General features: G+C 48.0%; 1 protein-coding gene across 5 annotated transcripts in view; it reads left to right on the top strand.

The window, feature by feature from the left end:
* TMEM250 (transmembrane protein 250) overlaps positions 1-23112 on the top strand; it is a 111430-nt gene that overhangs the window by 40872 nt on the left and 47446 nt on the right. The window contains exons 2-4 of one of the 5 annotated variants that reach the window (XR_008598191.1): positions 5426-5552; positions 9355-9425; positions 9922-10001. The exons of 1 other annotated variant lie outside the window; for it this stretch is intronic. Coding sequence is in view for 1 of the 4 variants with exons in the window: in XM_054997391.1 (XP_054853366.1) it covers positions 5426-5552; positions 9355-9425; positions 9922-9938 (215 nt within the window). In the remaining 3 variants the exon portion in view is untranslated. Of the gene's footprint in view, positions 1-5425; positions 5553-9354; positions 9426-9921; positions 10874-23112 lie in introns of those variants that run through there. 3 more of the 5 variants (XR_008598192.1, XM_054997391.1, XR_008598193.1) reach the window with 3 other exon arrangements.

A 23112-nucleotide genomic window follows, 5' to 3' on the forward strand; every position in this document is an offset into this window, starting at 1 on the left:
AGGCTGGCAAAGGCCAGCCCTCTCCCTTTGTTCCCTATGCTGGGAACTTCTAAACTCTCTTTCCCTGGGCAGTTCTGCACAGCCCAGGGGTGCCACAATGGTGGGCACACTTCTGAGTGCCAGCTGGTCCCTGTGAAAGAGCACCTGAACCACAGACACCCTCCCTCAAATTCCCCCACCACCTACAGAGATGGCTGGCCAGCCAGCCCCATTGTTCCCTATGCTGGGAACCAACTGCACAACAAAGAATAAAACACGAACAACACAAAATAAAGTTTTTTAAAAATTATTTTCTCCCTTTCAAAGTACAAGTAGGCAAAGCATTATGACACATTACACCAGCAGTCCCCCACACAGAAAAATTAACACAACTCACTTAACATCAGAGAATCACAAAGCACAATTCCTGTCAAAAACACTTTATTTCTTGAACAGCTTTAGGTTACACAGCAGGGGGGCACACCAAAGGGCATGGCAGCAGTATCTTACACAAAAATAACACAACTCACTTAACATCAGAGAATCACAAAGCACAATTCCTGTCAAAAACACTTTATTTCTTGAACAGCTTTAGGATACACAGCAGGGGGGCGCACCAAAGGGCATGATAGAAGTGTACTACACAAAATAATACAACCCACTTCACCGTTTTTGACAGCAGTTGTGTTTGTGTGATTCTCTGATGTGAAGTGAGTTGTGTTATTTTTATGTAGTACACTGCTTTCATGCCCTGTTGTGCCTTCCTACTGTGTAACCTAAAGCAGTTAAGGAAATAAAGTGCTTTTGACAGCAATATTTTGGGGTGATTCTCTGATGTTAAGTGAGTTGTGTTATTTTTGTGTAAGATACTGCTGCCGTGCCCTTTGGTGCGCCCCCCCTGCTGTGTATCCTAAAGCTGTATCTTACACAAAAATAACACAACTCACTTAACATCAGAGAATCACAAAAGCACAATTCCTGTCAAAAACACTTTATTTCTTGAACAGCTGTAAGAAAGCCGAAACAAAGCCGAAAGCCGAAAGCCGAAACGGCTGGCCGTTTCGGCTTTTGGCTTATTCGAAAGAGATTCTTCTTTCGGCTTTCGGCTTTAGCCGAAATTTTTTGGCTTGCACACCCCTAGTTGAGACAAAGTCGGCTGAAATTGAATCCCATGAAGACGGAAGTCCTGTATGTGGGTCGTGGGGAGATGGCTTTGGGACCCCAGCTTCCTACACTTGATGGGGCAGCACTTACACTGGCCCCAAGAGTTAGGAGCCTGGGGGTGATTCTGGATTCCTCCCTGAAGATGGAGGACCAGATCACTGCAGTTGCCAGGTCTTCCTTTTATTATCTTCGGCAGGCCAGGCAGCTTGCCCCTTATTTGTCTCCCCGTGACTTGACTACTGTGGTCCAAGCAATGGTCACCTCTAGGTTGGATTACTGTAACGTGCTCTACGTTGGGCTTCCCATGGGCCTGATCTGGTGGTTACAGCTGGTACAGAATGCAGCAGCGCAGGTCATTGCTGGAGCACCGGTGTGGGAGCATATTACACCGGTGCTACGCCAGCTGCATTGGCTGCCAGTGGAGTACCAAAGGGCAAGAGAGCAGATATTCTAAGGGCAAGAAAGCTGATGTTACAACTTCCACAAGGGAAGGGCCCCTTTGGTAAAGTATTAACGTTTGAGTCCCCGTCCATTGTTGAATGTACTAATAAATCTTTCGAGTTTGTTGTTCTCCTGAATCCTACAGATGGTGGTCTGTCACAGCCATCTACACTTGAAAGTAAATGGCAGTGTGTCTGAATAATTCTTGCAATCCCTGGAGCAAATTTGGTGTATTCAGTAGCCCATCTGATTCTATCCTTATATCCTTTTTAGGCTTAGGTACTAATAAGTCCCTCCGTGGAGTACTGCAAGCCCTATGGTGAGCTGTTCTAATAACTTTTTCTGGATATCCCCTATTAACAAAGGTCCCGTCAAGGATCTGGCTACCTAGAAAAAAGTCTTCCTCCTTAGATTAATTCCGTTTAATTCTTAGATATTGTGAAATAGAAATGTTCTTTTTCAGATGAAGGGGATGGAAAGAAGAGAAATGTAGGTATGATGGTCTATCTGTGGGTTTCCTATAGGGACGAACACCCAATCTGTCTAATGTTAATTTATAGATCGTAAAATCCAAGAAGTCTATACTTCCATTACTCCCCTTCCAAGTGAACTGCATATCTGAATTAATTTGATTCATCCACTGGGCTAATGGCTGTGCCTGCTCGTCATTATCCAGGAAAACTATGATGTCATCAATAAAACAACGGCAGCAAATCATATTTTTTAAAAAAGGATTCACTCTGTCATTAAGAATAGATGTTTCTTCTAAAAAGGACATGAAAAGATTAGCAATACTGGGGGGCAGCGGAGCAACCCATCGCCACCCTCTTTGTTTGATAAAAATATTGATCTTGAAATTTAAAGTAATTATGTTCCAGGATGACATCCAACAGGTTAAGTAAAAAGGGAGTGGATGGGTGTTGTATTTTTCTGGTATATAATGCCAATTCCACTACCTCTCTTGCACTCTCATGAGGTACAGAGGTATATAATGCACTGACATCCGTGGTCATTAAGAATATGTCAGAAGGTACTGTTAAAGTTTCAGTCCCGTTAATTAGCATCACAGTGTCCTTTAAATAGGCTGGGGGTTTTTCCACTAAAGATTTCGCCAACAGTTCTAAAGCCGAGTCCATTCCAGAAATAATTGGTCTCCCTGGAGGGGGGTGACCAGCTTTATTAATTTTAGGGAGCGAATAAAATACTGGGGTACGGGGAGTACTATTGATTAATGCACGATGAGTATGGTCATCAATTTCATGGTATAGTAAGCCTTTGTCTAACACTATTTTAATTACTTGTTGAATTTGTGCAAGGGGATTAATTGAAATAGGCTTGTAATCTGAACTGTGTTAGAAAGCTCTGTGCTGGCCTAGTAAGGGCGCAAGGTGGCCGCTTAGAGAGGATTGTAGAGTTTTTAGTGACTTACAGTGCAATTCTAAGCAGAGTTACAGCTTAGGAACCTCTCCCCCTCTCCCTCAGCTTGATTTTGCTACAACAAGGACAGGGTTGTTGTTTAGTGTGTAGTGACTTTTTTCCTCTGAGGTAATTTTTGGCTTCCCATCTGCCTTTTCTTTGTAGGACACCTACTTCTCTGAGTCATTCATGGCAGAGAAAGCTCTTTTCAAGAAATGTGCCAAATGCAGCTCAAAAACGATCAGGACTGATAGACGTTCCTCGTGCCTGCTTTGTCTTGGCGAAGGCCACAACATTGGGGCTGTAAACACAGTCAAGTGTTTACTCTAAAGGCCAGAGGGGACACAGCCAACTGCCTTAAGGCCATGTCATGGTAGAGACTGAACTCAAGTGTCCCAGGCCTGGCAGTAAAGGTATCTGCCCCAGCAGATCTCCTACCTAGTCCAACTCAGACTGTTTCAGAACCATCCAATTGGAGATCAGATCTGCCAGAGAGCATGTCCCATGGACTCGAGGTCAACTCTGTCCTGGCAACAGTCATGTTCCAGATAGCCTTTGGCTGCATCATCTTGACTGGCATTGGTGGTCTTGGTTCTCAAAGTGTTAAAGGTGTAAGGAACATCAGTACTGGTGCTTGTTTACACCATGTGATGAGGAGAAATAGAAATAGCAATGGCATTAGGGTTACCAGCTCCTGCTTGGGAAATTCCTGGAGATTTGGGGGATAGAGACTGGAGAGGGCAAGGTTTGGGAAGGGGAGGTACTTCACTGGGGTATAATGCCATAGAGTCCACCCTCCAAAACAGCCATTTTCTCCAGAAGAACTGGTCTCTGTGGCCTGGAGATCAGTGGTAATTCCGGGAGGTCTCCAGCCACCATCTGGAGGCTGGCAACCCTAAATGGCAGGGTCTTTGGAAAATGGGAGACTGCAAATACACATCAGTTGATTTGTACAAAGCAACCACATCTTCCAGGAGGGCCCTAGAAGTACATTTCTGAGCGCACTCTGGGGGGAGATTCCCCCCCACACACACACTGTCATTTAATGTAATCAGGAAAGCCTCTTCTTTTTACTTTGGCTGGATGGGTGTCAGAGCTGAAGGCTGTACCTGTTGCATTCTGGAGTGGCTTTTGCCTCTGCAAGACTTGTAGAGTAACGAACACGAGCATTAGCAAGTGCTCCAGGGGTGGCCACACCCTGCGCAATGGCATCACTTCTGGGAAGGGGGGGGCATTTCCAGGAAGTGACATCACTTCTGGAAGTGGCGTCATCACATGTTTCTGGGAGAGATAATACTCAAGACTTCCACCACCTCTTTTCCCAGAAAAATAAGCCCTGTGCAGCTGCAATAACAATCAGAATATGGTGTTTTAATAAAACTCACCCTAAGCTCAACAGTTGGCAAAACATTTAGTCTTCCTAGCCTAAAAATGAACCCATGGCCAGGAGTTGTAAGGAGGCTTAAGGATGAGGGGAAAGTAAGAGAGAGTGAAATCCCCATTGCAAAGGTGCAGCATATGCTCCTTGCACAAGCCTGTGTGTTGGAACAATCACACTCAATTCTCCTTTTCCTAACTAGGCTTACAGCCTATATCCCTAATTACAGCAGGAAAGCAGCCAAGAAACTAATTGGTTGTCCACATACTTTCCCCATCCACTTCTAAAGAGTCTTGTTTGAGTAGCTGTCAAACACCCCCCCTCCCACCCCCGCATTATCAGGCATTGAAAAAAGGGCCTTCAGACTTAAGTTGAAGGTCCCTGTCCAGGCCCAGGACTTGAATGAATGCGGCACGGAGTGCAGCCCCCACCACATACCTTGGCATACCTGGAGTAATTGGAAGTGGCCTCTGATACTGTCTTCCAAAATATTATTTTCTGTTACTGCACCCATAGGGCTTTTGTGGTTGCCTGTTGGGATACTAGCAGGCTGGCTAGTCTGATCCTCCCTGCTCTCGATAGACGGACGGGAGCTTCCGGTGCAGGCAGGCCGGTCGGTCAGGTCAGTCAGCTTGGTCTGCACCCCTCTCAGTGCAGGAACTTCTTCCTGGCAGGGGGCAATTTTCCTTTTTAAAGGTGACTCAGCCGATAAAGCTGGTCGTTTGTGTATTTAAAAATGATGGCGCTGGAAAAAAACCCTTTAGCCACAGATGTTCTTTAGTTCTTAAAATCAAATCTGGGACGTTCAGGGTTCCAAAGGTAAGTACAGTTTTTTGTGATTGCGACTTTCTGTTGAGGTGTTCAACCAATTCCAAATCACTATCATGGTATTTTAATTGGAGGAGCTCTTTAAGGTGTATTTTCGCCAGATGCTTAGTTCCCCAACGTATCCATCTCCCTCTATAAGGGCAGATTGTCAGGCACAGCTTATTTGATTGGAGGACCAATTGTTGGGTATTCTTCTTATACACAGTCTCTTGAACTCAGGTGCTCCCCCAGAGGCTTTAGACTCTTATCACAAGCCCGTTGCAGGCTTGGTCGTTCCACTGGAGCATCCCCCCACTGGGCCTGTCGCAGCTTATCTAGCTTCGATGATAGCAGCCTTATTTCCGAGGTAAGGTTATTAACCTTCCTTTCCATACTTCCCATGTTCTTAAAGAGGTGTTCAATTGTACTGGCAATTAAGTTACGAAGGGAGAGTTCAACAGATGGAGATGCCTCTTCATTTAAATCATCCAATAGCTGGCTTTGCTGTATCTTTAAGGACCCTGCCCCTGTTGAGGGCTCGGCGTCTTCTACGTTCCCCTTATCAGATAAACATATTGGGTCCCCCTCCCCTTCGGGGGCATCTCTTCCCAGAGGAGAGAAGCGGTTAGATGTTTCAATAGCAAATTCAGAATGAGCCAGCTCAAATCTGTTTCTAAGGGGGAAGAAGTCTCCCATCTTCATCTGTTTGTTAATAGGCAGGAGGGGCGGCTCCCCCGAGTCTCTTGGCTGCTTGCCCGAGGCCATTAGGACCGGGAATTCTTTAGAACACTGAGTAACACCCTCCAGGTACAGGTGTTACTTAGAATGCCTTGAAAGACTTTTAAAGTCTAGCAGTCAAGCCGACAATAAATTCAGAGTTCACACACATCTGCCCTGTCAGCTATCCAAGTTAGCTCCCAGGAACATGCAGTCAGACTTATATATCCAGGAGACTCAGATAAAATTCAACCAAAACAGTAAAATAGTAAAATAAAAATATACTGGGATAAAAGCCACAGAGCTCCAGATTACGTGTCTGGTCTGGTCGCCATCTTCTACCCCTTGGCATACCTGATATCCGACATAAAAATTGAAGAAATGGAGTGTCAATAGAGATCCCACTGAACTAAATGCCCCAAATAAAACCTGTGGGATAAATTCGGCATTGAAAGCCTCAATAGCAGAAGGAACATATTGCCCTCCTTTACAATACTGCCCCCCAATAAAGCCAACCAAAATGACACAATGTCTAGGTGTTAAAATGGGGGGAGGGGTGCTGGACGCTGGAGAGATGATTCTTCAACTGGAATATTACTGGTGCTGTTGAGACAGCTTGTTCCCACATCAAAACAAGATAATATTAGCCAGTTTGGCTTTCATTAACACTTTACTTACTCACCATCTAAGATTAATCTCTAGTATTCTTAATATAAGGATTATGATATTTTCTTCTGTTCATACACAAGCACCATTTCTTTTACATTTTCCTGATATTTTTAGTCCACCTCTCTTGCAGTTTGTTGTATGTATTACACTGTTAAATTGTATAGTTTTTATATAGTTCTTAGTGCATTGTTCTCTAATTTGGTAATCCAGTTTGATTCACCAATAATAGGTTTTAGATTGTTGGTATTGCATTGTTTTAATTGAGTTTCAGTGGGGAAGTTAGTAAGGACCTTACGGGGAAGTGACCATGTCCTCCTTGAATTCCAGTTCCTGTGGGGGACCAATAAAGTGTGCTGGAAGGGAAAGGAGCGAGTGAAGGGTGGGCTCTTCTCAAACAGGAGCTTTTGCACGCTCAAGCCCTCACTATCCCAGCAAGACAGAAACATGGGAAGGACTTCAAGAAACCGAGGTTGTTGAACAGAGAGCTCCAGAATAAGCTAAGGGAGAAAAAGGAAATGTTCAGGAAATGGAGAGAAGGACAGACCTCTAAAGAGGGTTACTAAGTACTGCAGATCAGCCATCAGAGAAGCCAAAGCTCAGTATGAGCTGGGTCTGGCCAGGGGGACTCGCTACAATAAGAAAAACTTCTACAGATATGTGAGAAGCAAATGCAAGGTAAAAGAGGCGATTCAACCGCTGTTAGGAGTGGAAGGAGAAACTCTGATGGAGGACAGAGAAAAAGCAGACAGGCTGAATGACTTTTTTGCCTCTGTTTTTTTCCCTGAAGAACTTGAGCCCATCTAGAGATGGTCGTAGACACAAAAGGACACCTGGGGGGCTAGTTAACATTGACAGAGAGGTTGTGGAAAGGCACCTGGCTGCACTGGACAAATACAAATCCCCCGGGCCGGATGGTGTCCCCCCCAAGAGAGGTCAAAGAACTTTCTAGAGAACTTGCAGAGCCTCTGTCCATCATCTTCAAAGCCTCCTGGAGGACTGGGGATGTACCACAAGATGGGAGAAGAGCGAATGTTATCCCAATCTTTAAGAAAGGGAAGAAGGATGACCCGAGAAACTACAGGCCAGTCAGTCTGACTTCTGTTGCTGGGAAGATATTAGAACAGATTTTAAAGGGATCAATCTGTAAGCATCTGAAGGACTGCTGAGTGATCCGGGGAAGTCAGCCAGACCAACCTGGTTTCCTTCTTTGATCGAGTGACCAGCTTACTGGATTAGGGGAACTCTGTTGACGTGATTTATCTGGATTTCAGTAAAGCTTTTGATAAGGTCCCCCATGACATTCTGATGGGTAAACTGGAAAACTGCGGACTGGACTATAGGACCGGTCGGTGGATAAGGAACTGGTTAGAGGACCGCACCCAAAGAGTGGTAGTCAATGGTGTTTCATCAGATTGGAGGGAGGTGTCCAATGGGGTACCACAGGGCTCGGTTTTAGGTTTGGTACTTTTCAATATTTTTATCAGTGATCTGGATGAAGGGGTAAATGGGCTACTCATTAAATTTGCTAATGATACCAAATTGGGAGGAGTGGCAAACAACTAAGAAGATAGATTTCAAATTTAACAAGACCTGAATACTCTGGAGAAGTGGGAGGTTATGAACAGGATGCAATTCAATATAGATAAGTGCACAGTATTACATCTGGGCCACAAAAATGGGAAGCACAAATACTGGATGGGGGATACACTTCTGGGCAGTAGTGTATGCAAAAGAGATCTTGGAGTAAGAGTGGACTGTAAACTAAATATGAGCAGTCAGTGTGATGCGGTGGCAAAAAAGGCAAACTCAGTCTTGGGTTGTATCAAAAGGGCCATTGCATCGAAATCGCAGGAGGTCATAGCCCCTCTCTATACTGCCTTGGTCAGGCCGCACCTGGAGTATTGTGTGCAGTTCTGGAGGCCTCACTTCAAAAAGGATGTGGACAAAATTGAGAGGGTACAGAAGAGAGCGACGAGAATGCTCAGAGGTCTGGAGACTGAGCCCTACGAGGAAAGGCTGAGGGCCTTGGGAATTTTTAGTTTGGAGAAGAGAAGATTGAGGGGGGACATGATTTCTCTCTTTAAATATTTGAAAGGCTGTCATTTGGAGGAGGGCAAGGAGCCGTTCCAGTTGGCAGCAGAGGATAGGACTTGAAGCAATGGGCTTAAATTACATGCACAAAGGTACCGGTTGGATATTAGGAAAAACTTTTTCACGGTCAGAGTAGTTCAAAGGTGGAATCAGCTGCCTGGGGAGGTGGTGAGCTCCCCCTCACTGGCAGTTTTCAAGAAGAGGCTGGATGAATACTTGTCAGAGATGCTTTAGGCTGATCCTGCACTGGACAAGGGGTTGGACTAGATGGTCTGTATGGCCCCAAGGCTGTGATTCTGTGAAGTCAATAAATTAATAAATGTAAAAGACCCATATGGCGAGAGAGAGACTCGGGATTTACCAATAGCCTTATATTTGCCACAGCACAGTCACCTGGACTCTGAGAAGGAGCAGGGAAGGGAGCTGCTGGTGTGGTGATGCTTTTCTATTGCCTTCCATAACTACTCGGGGGGGGGGAATTTGCTGAGGTTACTGTGTGGGAGGACAGTGTTTGAGGGTGTGTGAGTCTGTATAGCCTGCTGGAGAGTGGTGCTTGATTGAGTAAGTGTCATGACTGTGTACAGCCCTGCCATGATTGTTATGAGGCCACAGTATATTGAATGTCTAATGCTGAACTGCTGTATTCTCTCCTTAGCCATGTTCTTTCCATATTATAACTGTTATTCCTCCAGACAGGATGGACCCCCGTGTTATCTCACAGAACTATGCACCTCCGAGCTAGAGAAGACCTTGGAGACTCCAGGTGCCTGCATTTGTTACTTTGCCCACATGCTGGGAACCTATTATTGCGTACTCACTGGCTGATTCCGCACACGTTGGATAATGCATTTTCAATGCACTTTATCAATTATTTGAGGTGGATTTTTTGTTCCGCACACAAAAAAATCTGTTCCAAATGATTTATAAAGAGGATTGGAAGTGCATTATCCATCGTGTGCGGAATCACTCGCTGTTTAGCCATAACTATAATGGGTTCTCACAGAACCATTGTAACCATGCGTGCTAAAACATAACCATTGCTGGAGCGTGGGAAAACTCAAGTATAATATTGACCTTTTGTTTTGAATTGTCACTTCTACCAAGCTCCGTGATGGAGTTCAGACCTGAACTGTAAAATTCTGGATAAAGCCTTTTCTATTGGAACCAGTGTGTGTTCACTGGAGAGGGGCTGAGGGATCTACCTGCCAGGAACTGACAGTAAATGTTGTTTCTGTTTGTCTCTTTTGCTTGTGTTGTAGCTAATTTCAGGAAGTGATTGTTGCTAATTGGAGAGGGTCTGTTTTTCCTGGGGCTGACTGGCGGTCCTGTCCTCTGCTGGGTGAGTCTTGAATTGTATAAGGCTCCTCCTCACCAGAAGCGTGAGCCTTTGGCATGAACTTAAGGGTAAGAGCATAAGGGCTCTTGCCCTCTGGCTCTTGCCTGGGGGTCTGGCCTGGGAGCCCTATTAGAAGCTGAATAGTTCTTACATCCTATATCTTTTTGCTGCAGCAAGCCTTTAACAAGTAGTATTGTGAGGCAGTTTGGCAGAGAGGTTATCAGGGAAGTACAATAAAAACTGGACTACTTCAGCAATGGGTTACAGTAGCATGGCTGGTGAGAGAGCTGAGGCAGTGACATGCAAAGTCTGTAGCATGTTTGCATTCTTACCTGAGGGTAACAGCAACTGCACTTGCAGAAAGTGTAAGTTGGTACCCCTGCTGGAGGAGAAGATACGGGGACCGGAGGCATGCTTGTCCACACTCCATTTTATAAGGGAAGGTGAAAAGTCCATGGACAGAATGCATGAAGCACACTTGAGAGGGCAACAGGAGGAAGAGGAAAAGGTATCTCAGGATTTAGAAAAGCACCCAGGACAGGAGGCAGGTGCATAGGAGAATTTAACCCACAGACCCCCCCCCCGGGGATGGGAGGGCTCGAGCTTCTTTTCCCCGATATAGGAGAAGACGTGTGCAGGTAATGGGAGGTTCCCTACTGAGGGGGACAATGATTTTGGCATTCTGTGAAGTATAAATCGATTTCACCCATTTTATAAAATTCTCCTCAAAATTCATCTTTTCTAAGACTTCAAACAAGAAAATCCAGTTCAAATTGTCAAAGGCCTTTTCAGCATCCAAAAAGAGTAGAGCTACTTGTTTTTCATTATGTTTATCCAAATATTCCACTATATATAATATAGTTCTGACATCTTTTTATTTATTTATTTATTTGATTTATACCCTGCCCTCCCCACAGATGGGCTCAGGGCAGCTAACAACATTTTTAAAAGACATTAAAAGTCACAAAACCATAAAATCAATAATAATTTTTTAGAAGTAACTAAAATAGTCCATTTGAATTGCAACCCCGTCTAATGTCATGAAGTATGTTCTAGAGAGCAACCCTAAGCAGGTCTACTCAGAATCCCATTCCTAAGTCTATTCAATGAGGCTTAATATGAGGAAAAGGTTTTTCTTAGTGCTCTGGATTCTAGCCTTAGTATGCTGGAATTCTGTATTTAACTAGGCTCAAAAGATTCTAGTGAGGGCTTCAATGTTATGTGCACTTGCATGACTTCAGTTCCAAGTAAACATGGAAAGTGAAAAAACACTTTAAATATAGGACACTTTAAAATGACACTTTTAACTGTCCTTTGGGTAAGAAATCACTTTGATCCTCATAAATAAAGTCTTTGAGAACATACTAAAGTCTTTCTGCTAAAATCATGGTAAATAATTTATAATCATTGTTCAGCAATGATATAGGTCTGTAGTTTTTTGCTAATGTCAAATCTTGCCCTTCTTTAGGTATCAATGAAATATTAGCCTCTTTCCAAGTCTCTGGCATCTTTCCTCCCAATAAAATTGAATTCATTGTATTTTTCAAGGGGACTAAAATCTCATCTTCAAAGCATTTATAATATCATCCAGAAAGTCCATCAGGGCCTGGTGTCTTCCCCATTTTAATCTTTTTAATTTCTTCCACCAGTTCTTGAATCATTATTGGGTAATTCATCACTAGGGGTGTGCAAGGAAAAAACTTTCGGCTTTCTTGTTTTGGGATTACCCGAAACAAGATTCTCTACCGTTAAAGCCGAAATCCGAAACAAGAATCTCTTTCGGCTTTCGGGATTCGGGATTCTTTCGGCATTCTTTCGGCATTCTTTCGGCTTTTTTCTATGGGAAAATGCCTCCGTATTCCAGGACGCCTGGAGGAGGCATTTTCCCACCGAATAAGCCCAAAATTGGTGGGGACCTTCCTCTAACGCTTCTCTAACAACCACCCAAGTTTCAGACAGATTGGACTTTGGGGGGCCATGTTATGGCACCCCAAAGCAGGTCCCCCCATCCTCCCATAAGAAAGCAAAGGAGCAGCATATTGTTAGCATGCTGCTGCTAATCTTTCTTCATTATTTCCTATGGGGAAAAAATGAAGAGGCAGGCTTCCTTTGCCAGGGGTGGCATTTTGCATGCAAAATGCCCCCCTACCCTCAGGGGCCCTTCTCCCACCCCTCCTCCCACCCCCCACCAAGGCTCAGCCTGCTCCCACTTGGGGGGGCCATTTCATGGCCTCCCCAAGTAGGTGCTCTAATCTCTACCACTGACAGCTGGGGGAGGCTTGTCTTGCCAGGGGTGGCATTTTGCATGCAAAATGCCCCCCAGCCCTCAGGGGCCCTTCTCCCACCCCTCCTCCCACCCCCCACCAAGGCTCAGCCTGCTCCCACTTGGGGGGGCCATTTCATGGCCTCCCCAAGTAGGTCCCCTCAGCCCCCAAAGTCCACCCCTCACAGCCCCACACAAACCCAATTCCCCCCCCAGCTGCCACACACAGACCCAAATCCCCCCAGTAGCCCCTCACAGACCCAAATCAACCCCCACCTGCCCCACACCCACCATAACCCCAGGAACAGGCTGGCCTGCCCTCCCCTTTTGGGAACCCCTAAACTCTCTTCCCCAGGGCAATTCCGCACAGACCAGGGGTGCCACAATGGTGGCAGTGCCAAATCGTCCCTGGGAAAGAGCACCTGCCCTGGCACACAGACAACCACCCCCCTGACCCCCCCACCACCTGCAGAGAAGGCTGGCCAGCCTGCCCCATTGTTCCCTATGCTGGGAACCAACCTCCCATCAAAGAAGGGAACACAGACACACAATCATTAAGTTTAAAAAAACCTTTATTTTATCATTTTCAAATTACAAGTGGTCAACAAATCACAACATATTACACTTATTGTCCCTCACAGCACAACACAACACAATTAACTACACATCAGAGAATCTTTACAACAATTTTTCTTTTGAAATGGACAATCTGTAAAGTTTTGAACATTACAACAGGTTACATAGTAAGCGGGCACAACAGGGCATGGAAACAGAAGCCCACACTAGACAAGATGATCATAATAACTACCAGCCTAATACAACTCTCCCTCCATAACATGACTTAATGGGGGGGAACCACTGCAACAAAATCCCCCCCAACCCTCTGGGGCCCTTCTCCCACCCTTTCTCCCACCCCCCCCCACCAAGGCTCAGCCTGCTCCCACTTGGGGGGGGGCATTTCATGGCCTCCCCAAGTAGGTGCTCTGCTCTCATCTCTACCACTGACAGCTGGGGGAGGCTTGTCTTGCCAGGGGTGGCATTTTGCATGCCAAATGCCACCCTTACCCTCAGGGGCCCTTCTCCCACCCTTCCTACCACCCCCCACCACATGCATTCCTTGACAATCAAGAAATCTGGAGTTAAATATAATGTGCATGTAAGTCCCTCAAAGACAGAAGCAATATGGAGGTAATGACCCATTTGATTTCCAAAACCTCAGACACAATTAGGGATCCGTTTCCCCTTGGTGGGGGATCCCCCACTCTCACCTATCACCCCCTGTCACTGCTTACCTGGCTGGAAGGGGGCTGCTGCCGTGATGTCACTGATGTCATCTGGCTGCCCTGAGAGTATTCCTGTGCTTTGCAGTGGGCTGATTTGGGCCCTACAGGCCAAAGCAGGATCACTTGTGGCCCAAATCTGCCTGCTGTGAATTGTGCGTGCTCCCCAGCCTTGTGTGATGATCACATCACTTCCTAGAACAGACATCATCATGCCAGAGCATTGCCATGAAATGATCATGCGTGTGTGAACAGACCCTAAGTATCCTGTAGGCTTCAGTGATGGTATAGTAATGTTTTCACTCACATTATAGAGAGAGAGAGAGACAGAGAAGGGGGGGAGGCACTGAACCTAGATTATTTCTTCTATTTTACTGTCCCCTTCCAAAGCCAGGGTGGCATTGGCACAATGCCCCCCTCCCCCCGGCCAGAGCCTTAGTAACAGTATGCATTGACAGGCCCATGCATCATAGTCCTTTTTGAGACCCAGCCAAGTTGTGTGCCTTTTGGAGAAAAATGTTCAAGTTGCTGGTGGGGGTATGAACAATTTTTAGATATCCACTGTAGTGCAATGGCTAGAGAGTTGGTCTAGAATCTGGCAGACTCTGATTCTGTGCCTTGTAGGCTTGATGGATGTTCTTGGCTCAGCCTAAGTAAACAATTGTGTTGTGTTTTCCAGAGGCAGTCTAGGTGATTTTGGGGCCCTGGACAAATGTTCTGGACGGGGCCCCAGAACCAGTGCCGCCCCACCACTGGCTCCTTGCCAAGGCCAAGCAATTTGGTCACCTAGGCCCCAGATAGAGTGGGCTGGAGTGCGTTGTTTCCTTCCTCCCCCCCCCTCCACCCCCTCATAATACTAAGAAGGCCATCGGTGGATGTAGTCACTCCAATGTGAGGCATGGAGCAGCTGTCTATTGTTAGCCTGGTTGTGATGAGGGTGAAACAAATCAAGGGAGAACAGCAATGTGTAAACCACTCTAGGTTCCCATGGGGGAGAAAACCGGGGCATAAGATAAACCTTTAATTTGTGGGAAGGGGGTATATACATTTTATGTGTATGTGTCTGTATGTTTTATGCATTCAAATCACTTATGTTGTACTTTAGAATTATATTGAGCTCCAAAATATCCCAAAAACCTTGTCCATGTATTGCAAACCGAAGTCAATCTACCACATCTAGGGTATTCTTCTTTTCCCTACTGCCTTCAATTTTTCCTAGCATTATTGTCTTTTCTAGTGAACCTTGTCTTCTCATGATGTGACATAAGCACTATCATCAATTGATATCTTCAAGGGAGAAAGCAGGCCTGATTTGGTCTGGATGCCACTTACATGTCTTTTTCGGAGTCCATGGTACATGTAAATTAAAACTTTCTTCCCACTTCACAGTATGAATGCGTTTTCTTCCTATGAGCTTTGTCTAAATTTTACTGTACTGATACTGCTCATTTGGCCAAAAGGCCTGCCCTTGAGCAATGCCACATTAAATACTTCATAATAAAAATATGTTTTTAGAACCATTTAAAAGTGTCTTTAAGTGCCATACGCTGATTTAAAAAAACATAAGCTAAATGTTTGGGAACACAACCAGATATGTGAATGACTGAAATGCAGCCCAATCCCACTGCTACTTAAAATCCATTTTTGATGGAGGTCTGGATTGTCTTACATTGGTGTAATTGGGCTTGGAATCAGGAACCTGGAAGTGTTCCATGGGGGCTACAACTTTCATGCCAAGGCTAAGAGGGTGGGAACGGGATCTCTCTGGGGTGGCAAACTCTGGCCTTGGAAGTTACTGGCAATTTGGGGGTGGGACTTGTGGAAAGGGAAATCTGAGTAGGGATCTCCCCCAGAATCCATGGTCCACATTTGCCCTCTAAAGAGATTGCCCTTCGAAGCAGCCAGTTTCTCTGTAGGGAACTACTCTCTCTAACCTGAACTCAAGCCCAACCAGGAGTTTGGCAGCCCTAGGAAAATTTCTGAAAAGATGGCAAAGGAGGGCCAGCAACTGATAGAGGCATGGAAGCCCACACCAGGACAGTAGCAGGGGTCTACTTGGGCACAAAGGACGACCAGTGCTCTCATCCCCCATAGTCCACTCCTTACAGCCCCACACAAACCCAGTTCCCCCACCCCAGCTGCCACACACAGACCCAAATCCTCCACTCAGCCCCTCTCAGAACCAAAACCACCCTCAGCTGCCCCACACCCAGTACCCTAGGAACAGGCTGGCCAGCCTGCCCCATTGTTCCCTATGCTGGGAACCAACCTCCCATCAAAGAAGGGAACACAGACACACAATCATTAAGTTTAAAAAAAACTTTATTTTATCATTTTCAAATTACAAGTGGTCAACAAATCACACAACATATTACACTTATTGTCCCTCACAGCACAACACAACACAATTAACTACACATCAGAGAATCTTTACAACAATTTTTCTTTTGAAATGGACAAACTGTAAAGTTTTGAACATTTCCACAGGTTACATAGTGAGCGGGCACAACAGGGCATGGAAACAGAAGATGATCATAACTACCAGCCTAATACAACTCTCCCTCCATAAAACGACTTAATGGGGGGGAACCACTGCAACAGGGTCCAGCAGAACCTATGTCATTTCCTGTGGCTGTGCTTTCAGTTCAGACACCCAAAGCTGAACTGGGCACTTCCAAGGCACTGGACAATGGTATTTCTGGAGCAGTTCTGCAGAGGTCTCCCCCCACCCCCACCCCAGCCTCAGAATTTACCTGGGAACATCTGTGAGAGATCATCATTGGCCGGTGCCCATCCACCACTCTTCCCGCATTCCCCAACCATGCAAACCCAACATTAACATCAACAATTTTTTTTGTTTTTTTTTTAAACATTAACATTCAATCAACTTTTAAAAAAACATAATCACAACATTTTTTTGGTTTTTTTTTCTTTTTTTTACATGAACAGAACATCATCTTTCAAAAAACAGTACAACAATTCTTCTTCAATTTTTTTACAAGGATTTCATCTGATAAAAACACCTAAGCAATCCCTATCTAACCTGTTTCTCCCTCCAGTAGCAATCCATGTTTCTGGGGCATTATTTTTCATAATAAATTTGGTCCCACAGGTCTGTCTCAGTGATGGGAGATGTTTTGAATACCCTGGGGGGGGGGCTTTCAAATTGCTGGGTGTTTTCCCTTTGCCACTGGTTCCTAACCACCCTCCCTCTACTGGCCGGTTTTAACTGTATATACAGGGTTTTATCCAGGGGAGAGCGCGATTCCAAAGGATTGGACTCATAGAGGATGCAGGCCACAAGTTGGGCTCACCTCAGTCACTCTGGAAGTCCAGTCTGGAGAAATCGAAGAGGCGAGAGTTGACCTTCAGGAAGGTCAACTGCTCGACTCTCCATGGGAGAAGGTGAGTGCGATGTGGGCCGACAATGTCGCCCGCATGTGAAAAGACGCGCTCGCTCTCCACGCTCGTCGGAGGGCATGAGAGCAGCCGCTGCGCCTCGAGGGAGAGGTCCGGCCAGACCGACTCCTTCCTGGCCCAGTAGCTGAGCGGATCGGTGGAGAGCGACTCGCAGGGCTCCGCGAGGTAGTCCCTGACCATCGCCTCCGCCGGATCCTCTCTCACGGTCCTCACGACCCCAGAGGGGACGAGGGCCCACCGGAGCATCTCCATCTCCATCGGCACTCCAGTGGTGGCCTCGGGGGGGGCCTGCGCAGAGGGGGCGTCAGAGGGACCCGCACGGCAGGGCCCCTCTTGCGTCCCCCCTGTCGACAGGCGTCCCCTCTTGGCCTGCCTGCACCTCACCCAAGAGCAGAGCCCGTCTCTGGCTTGGGTGAGGTTCCCGTCCCGCTCAGCGAAAGTGCCCTTTATGCGCGGGTCACACATGGTCGCCAACATGTATGACTCTTCCTTAGTGAGAGGAGTTAGCCTGGCAGCTATGCCCTGCTGCAGCCTTCTCACTAATGCGCGCACCGCTGGAACAAGGTCAGCACGGGGCGCGACCCGGTCTGCAAGGGTGGCCAGATTCCTCTGGAGCGTGTGCACCAGGGGAATGACCAGACCGAGGGTCGCCGTGTCTGACGAGACCGCCACAGTGAAGTCCTTGAAGGGCTTCAGGACCTCCACTGTCTGGGTGATGGTGAGCCAATCCTCCCGGCTGAACTCACTCACCTGACTCGCACCGCGGTTCTCGGAGAGCCACGAGTGGAGTGCGGCCTTCTGCTCCACCAAGCGCTCAAGCATGGCGCAGGTGGAGTTCCAGCGAGTGCTGAGGTCAGTGATCAGAGCGTGCTCTGGCACACCTGTCCTGACCTGTGTCTGGCGCAGTTCGTGCGTGGCCTTCACGCTGCGCGAGAAGTGACCCGTGAGCCTCTGACATTTCTGGACAAGTAACTGGAGTTCACGGGTCCGGGTATCCACGGGTTCCTTCGAGGAGCCCAACCCCAGCGCATCTCTCACCACTAGGTGAAGCTTGTGAGCGGCACAGTAGACGCTCTCTCGGCTCACTAGATGCGCCGCTGCCCTCATGTTCTTGCCACCGTCCGTCACCATGCATCCCACGGTGGCGGGTCCCTGGCCTATCCACTCGTCCAACTGTCTCCTTAAGGTGGCAGCGATGTTCTCCGCCATGTGGGACACGTCGAGAACCTCGGCGTGAAGCAAGGCCTTGCAGTAGCCGGCCTGGCGGTCTCCCATCCTTCCCTGTCTAGCTGTGCTAGGCACCTCCCCCCGGCCCCCACCCAGAACCGACTCGGGTTCCCACCAGTGAGCAGTAAGTGAGAGGTATGCTTGCTGCACACTTGGGCAGGTCCAGATGTCCGATGTGAAGTGCACAGTTCTCCCGGCAACCCGGGACAGCTGTGCCTTCACATGATCCCTGGCAGCCCTGTAAAACGAGGGCACCACCGATCTGCTCAACGACGTGCGAGCAGGGATGGCGTACCAGGGAAAGCAATCTTGGAGCAGCCCTGAGAAGCCGAAGTCTTCAACTATGGAATACGGTTGCCCATCCACTGCTATCATGTTGACGATGTGGCGCGTGATGCGCCTGCTCGCCCTCCGGATCCCCTCTCTGGGCACACTAGCGCCCTGCATACCAAGCATCTCCGGGAGAGAGGCTTGGCGTCCCTTTCCTGCAGGTACCCTTAGGGGGAGAGCACCAGAGGAGCCTGCCTCCTTCTGGCTAGCTGGCGGCCGTGCGGCGCCACTCGAACCCTCCTCCCGAAGAAGCACCGCCTGGTGGTGCCTCTTCATATGGTACCTCATCCCAGACGTGGAGAGATGCCACACATCTTTGCCACGGCTGACGTGCTGCCTACAATGCAGGCACAGGGCTGCTCGGGGATCCTCCGCTGTCTGGAAGTGCTTCCAGATTTCGGAGGAAAAGGGCATCCCATGCTTCCAAGGAGAAGCGCTTTCCGGATCACCCTGAGGCACCTCCTGTGAGGTGCTCTGGCCGGACACACCGTGTCCCACTCTCGGCCGGGCAGGTGGGGATGGACGAGGCTGAAGGGGCAGAGATGTGGGCTCTTCCACCACAGTCTCTGCCTCTTCCTCCCGCATCCTCTCCTCCTGCACAGCCGCGAGAGGCCTGCTGCTGGCCTCAGAGGAAACTGGGGTGGACCACCCCAGGGGGGGTCTCACGGGCAGTTCCTCCAACATCCTCTGGGTTCCTGGGGTGAGCGGGAGCGCAGGGAAAGTCATGTGCTCCGCGCCCATCCCAGGAGACACCACATGCTTCCCCTCCTCCAGCAGCTGGCTCGCAACCACTGGAGGAGGAGGAGCCTCAGCAGCAGGCCCCCGCCCAGTGCCAGCCCCTGCCTCACGCACCCGGGTTGGGGGTGGCCCTCCAGCAGCTGCCTCAGGAAAGAGAGTCTTGCGAACCCTCTTCCTGTCAACAGAAGCCAGGCTGGTGAACGGCAGCAGCGCAGGGGAGGGCCTCCTCCACTCAGATGGGGGGGGCTGCCGCAGCAGTCCCCCTCCCCCTCCCCTCCTCCCCTCTAGATTTCTCCCTAGCCTTTCCCCCGGGGCCCCTCTCTGCTTTCCTCTCTGACATACTTTCCCCTCCCAAATTCTACCCTAACTAATCAGAAAAGATTTGGAAAACAAAGGTCAACTTTGTTTTCAAGACCTAACTAACCTGCTCTAAATCTGTGCTTCTAGTGGCTCTGTGACTTGGAGATGAACAATCAAGTGCCTTTTTAAGCAACCCTATTTATGTCAGGGAACCTGAGCCTGCCAATCAGCTGAATTCCTCTGGAATTGAGCTGGCCCTAAACCCCAATAACAGAGGTGACTAAGCCTTAAACACTCACACACTAGTATGCCCGGGCCGGCCTGGCACCACCACGGGTGCCAGAGATGGGCAGTGGAACCCTAGTTATGGGGGCACTAATGGGAAGCCTATTGACAGCTATTACAAATTTTTATATATATATATATATATATATATATATATATATATATATATAGAATTCAAACCTAACACTCACTCACTAATGCTTTCCCTGCTGAGTCCCTATTTAGTTTTTTAAAAAAAGCTAGGCTTGGTTTCCCTAATAATTATGTTGAGGGCAATTATCCACTGATCACCTACCAACTGGCCTACCTACCTAAGAGACACTATTTAGCGGGACCAATGTATCTGTGGTATGTCGGTGTGGGGTGTGGATGTGGTGTTTTGAAGATGAGCCTCCCCCCTCCCAAGCTAGCAAGAACCCACCCCCAAGCCCACCCAAATGTGAACCCGGACTCGCTCACACTAACACCAGTCCTGCAGTCCAGCGATGTTCAGGCGGTCTTGCAGCTGGTCCTCCTCTCCTCCGCGATGCTGTCAAGAAAATTGGAAATGTTAACAGAGTCAACACCACACGCCGCACACGCAACCCCCAAAATTCAAGGCCCTGTTGCACAAGCCAAGTCAGCCCCCCCCCCCCTGAAAGGCTAGGGCCAACCAGCAGCAAAACAAAACACATCCCCCCAGCAGAGCTTCTGGCCTTTGCAGGCCAAAAGCTGGCACACTCATTTTTTAGTCCTGTGAAACAGTAGTTCAAGCCCACCCCACACTCAAACTTGACAAATGAAACATGAAAGAAAGCAGGCACTGCAATCAATGCTGGCCCCCCCTAACCCCCAAACAATATCCTCTTGCCCAACCAGAAAATGCCCCCTCCCAGCCCAAGCCATAAAGACCGAGCCAAAGCATATGCTCGCAGGTAGGCACAGCAGCAGACATAAGCTCAAAAAACAAATTTTACAACAACCCTACCAGTCCACCACTGCAGATGTCCAGCAATGTTGATCCTCCACGCAGAGATCTGCAGGCCGATGTCCACCAAGTGCAGTCCAGTCCAGAAGAGGTCCACCAACGATAAACAACCTGAATGTGAAGCAAAACAGTGAGTGCCAGGCCAGCAACCAAAAAGGGTTACCTTAGCCAAAGCAGCATACCTGTGTGTGGGCCGCAGGCTGGCACAGTTGTTCAGGACGGAGCCTGTTGGAAAGCCTTGGAAGCAGGGGGCCAGACACAGGAAAAAAAGCCCACACCATTCCAGTTTGTGAAGCAAAACTGTGAGTGCCAGGCCAGCAAACGGGAAGGGTTACCAAAGCCAAAGCAGCATACCTGTGTGTGGGCCGCAGGCTGGCACAGTTGATCAGGACGGAGCCTGTTGGAAAGCCTTGCAAGCAGGGGGCCAGACACAGGAAAAAAGCCCACACCATTCCAGTTTGTGAAGCACAACTGTGAGTGCCAGACCAGCAACCAAAAAGGGTTACCAAAGCCGGAGCAGCAGGCCTTTGTGTGTGGGCCGCAGGCTGGCACAGTTGTTCAGGACGGAGCCTGTTGGAAAGCCTTGGAAGCAGGGGGCCAGACACAGGAAAAAAGCCCACACCATTCCAGTTTGTGAAGCACAACTGTGAGTGCCAGGCCAGCAACCAAAAAGGGTTACCAAAGCCGGAGCAGCCGGCCTTTGTGTGTGGGCTGCAGGCTGGCACAGTTGTTCAGGACGGAGCCTGTTGGAAAGCCTTGGAAGCAGGGGGCCAGACACAGGAAAAAAGCCCACACCATTCCAGTTTGTGAAGCACAACTGTGAGTGCCAGGCCAGCAACCAAAAAGGGTTACCAAAGCCGGAGCAGCAGGCCTTTGTGTGTGGGCCGCAGGCTGGCACAGTTGTTCAGGACGGAGCCTGTTGGAAAGCCTTGGAAGCAGGGGGCCAGACACAGAAAAACAAGCCACACCATTCCAGATTGTGAAGCATAACTGTGAGAGCCAGCCAGAAGAAAGGCACCAAAGACACCCAGCAGAGCTTCTGGCCTGTGTAGGCCCAAAGCTGGCACACTCTTGTTTTAATCTTAAAACAGTAGATCAAGCTTAAAGAAGGCAAGCACAACAACCAATGCTGACCCCCCCCCCCACCATCAAACATTGTCTGCCCAACCTGTCCCCCAGGCCATGCCAAGAATAAACTGCAACACCTTTTTGCAGAGGCAGGCCACAGCAGCACATTGCCCAGCATCAAAAAAATATTCAAAAATTTTAAAAAGGCCTACCAGGTGTCCTCTCAGGATGTCCAGCAGCACAGTTGATCCTCCAGGCAGATGTCCTCCAGGCTCCAGGTGCAGTGCAGTCTCTCTTCTTCTCCTCTCTCGGTCAGCAGCAGCAGCAACAGAGGTGCTCAGACAGTCTTGCTCCAAATTTAAACCCCCTGCTGCAGCCTCAGCCAAAGATTTAAATCTATTGGCTGGCATGAAAATACAGCAGAGGGATTGGTGACTCCTAAAGTCCCCCCTCCCCTGCCTTTCCCCACCCACACTCCAAGAGCCACCCTCCTCCTGCTCCCCCTCCCCTACCTGTTAGTTTTGGCGGGAATCTCTGCTGCTTTGCAAATGCAAAGTGCAATGCAATGCTTGCACCTTGCATTTGCAAGGCAAAGCAGGATTCCCTATCCTCCTTTGCAAGAGGGGTGGGGGGTGACAGAAGGAGTGAGTGATTCACTCCTTCTCCCCCCCTCCCCTCTTCTAAGAGCCTGCAGGAAGCCTTTGCTTCCAGCAGGATTTTGCTAGCCGCTTGCTAAGGCAAATGGCTAGCAAAATCAAAATGGCGATTCTCGAATGCCGAAAGAATGCCGAAAGAATCCCGAAACGTTTCGGCTTTTTCTTTCGGCTATCCCGAAACGTTTCGGCATTCCCCGAAACGTTACGGGATAGCAGAAGAATGCCGAAACACTTTTGTTTCGGCATTCTTTCGGCATTCTGAATGCCGAAACGCACATCCCTATTCATCACCTGCTGTTGTTCCTACATAATTTTAGGTAAATTCTGTTTTATAAAGTAATCATTCAATTTCTTTGAAGAGATATCCTGTCTTCTATACAAGTTTGAATAATATTTAAAGAGAGTCTTTTGGATGGCCCCATTATTTTTAGCATAGTATTCCCATCTTGCAATTTTAAAATCATTTTCTTCTCTCTCTCTTTTCTCAGTTTATAAGCCAAGAATCTTCACAGTTTATTAGGAAATTCTAAATTTCTCTGCTTGGCATAGTTCAGTTTTTTCTCTAAATCTCTTACTGTTA

This window comes from Eublepharis macularius, chromosome 14, assembly GCF_028583425.1.
Source record: "Eublepharis macularius isolate TG4126 chromosome 14, MPM_Emac_v1.0, whole genome shotgun sequence".
Taxonomy (NCBI): domain Eukaryota; kingdom Metazoa; phylum Chordata; class Lepidosauria; order Squamata; family Eublepharidae; genus Eublepharis; species Eublepharis macularius.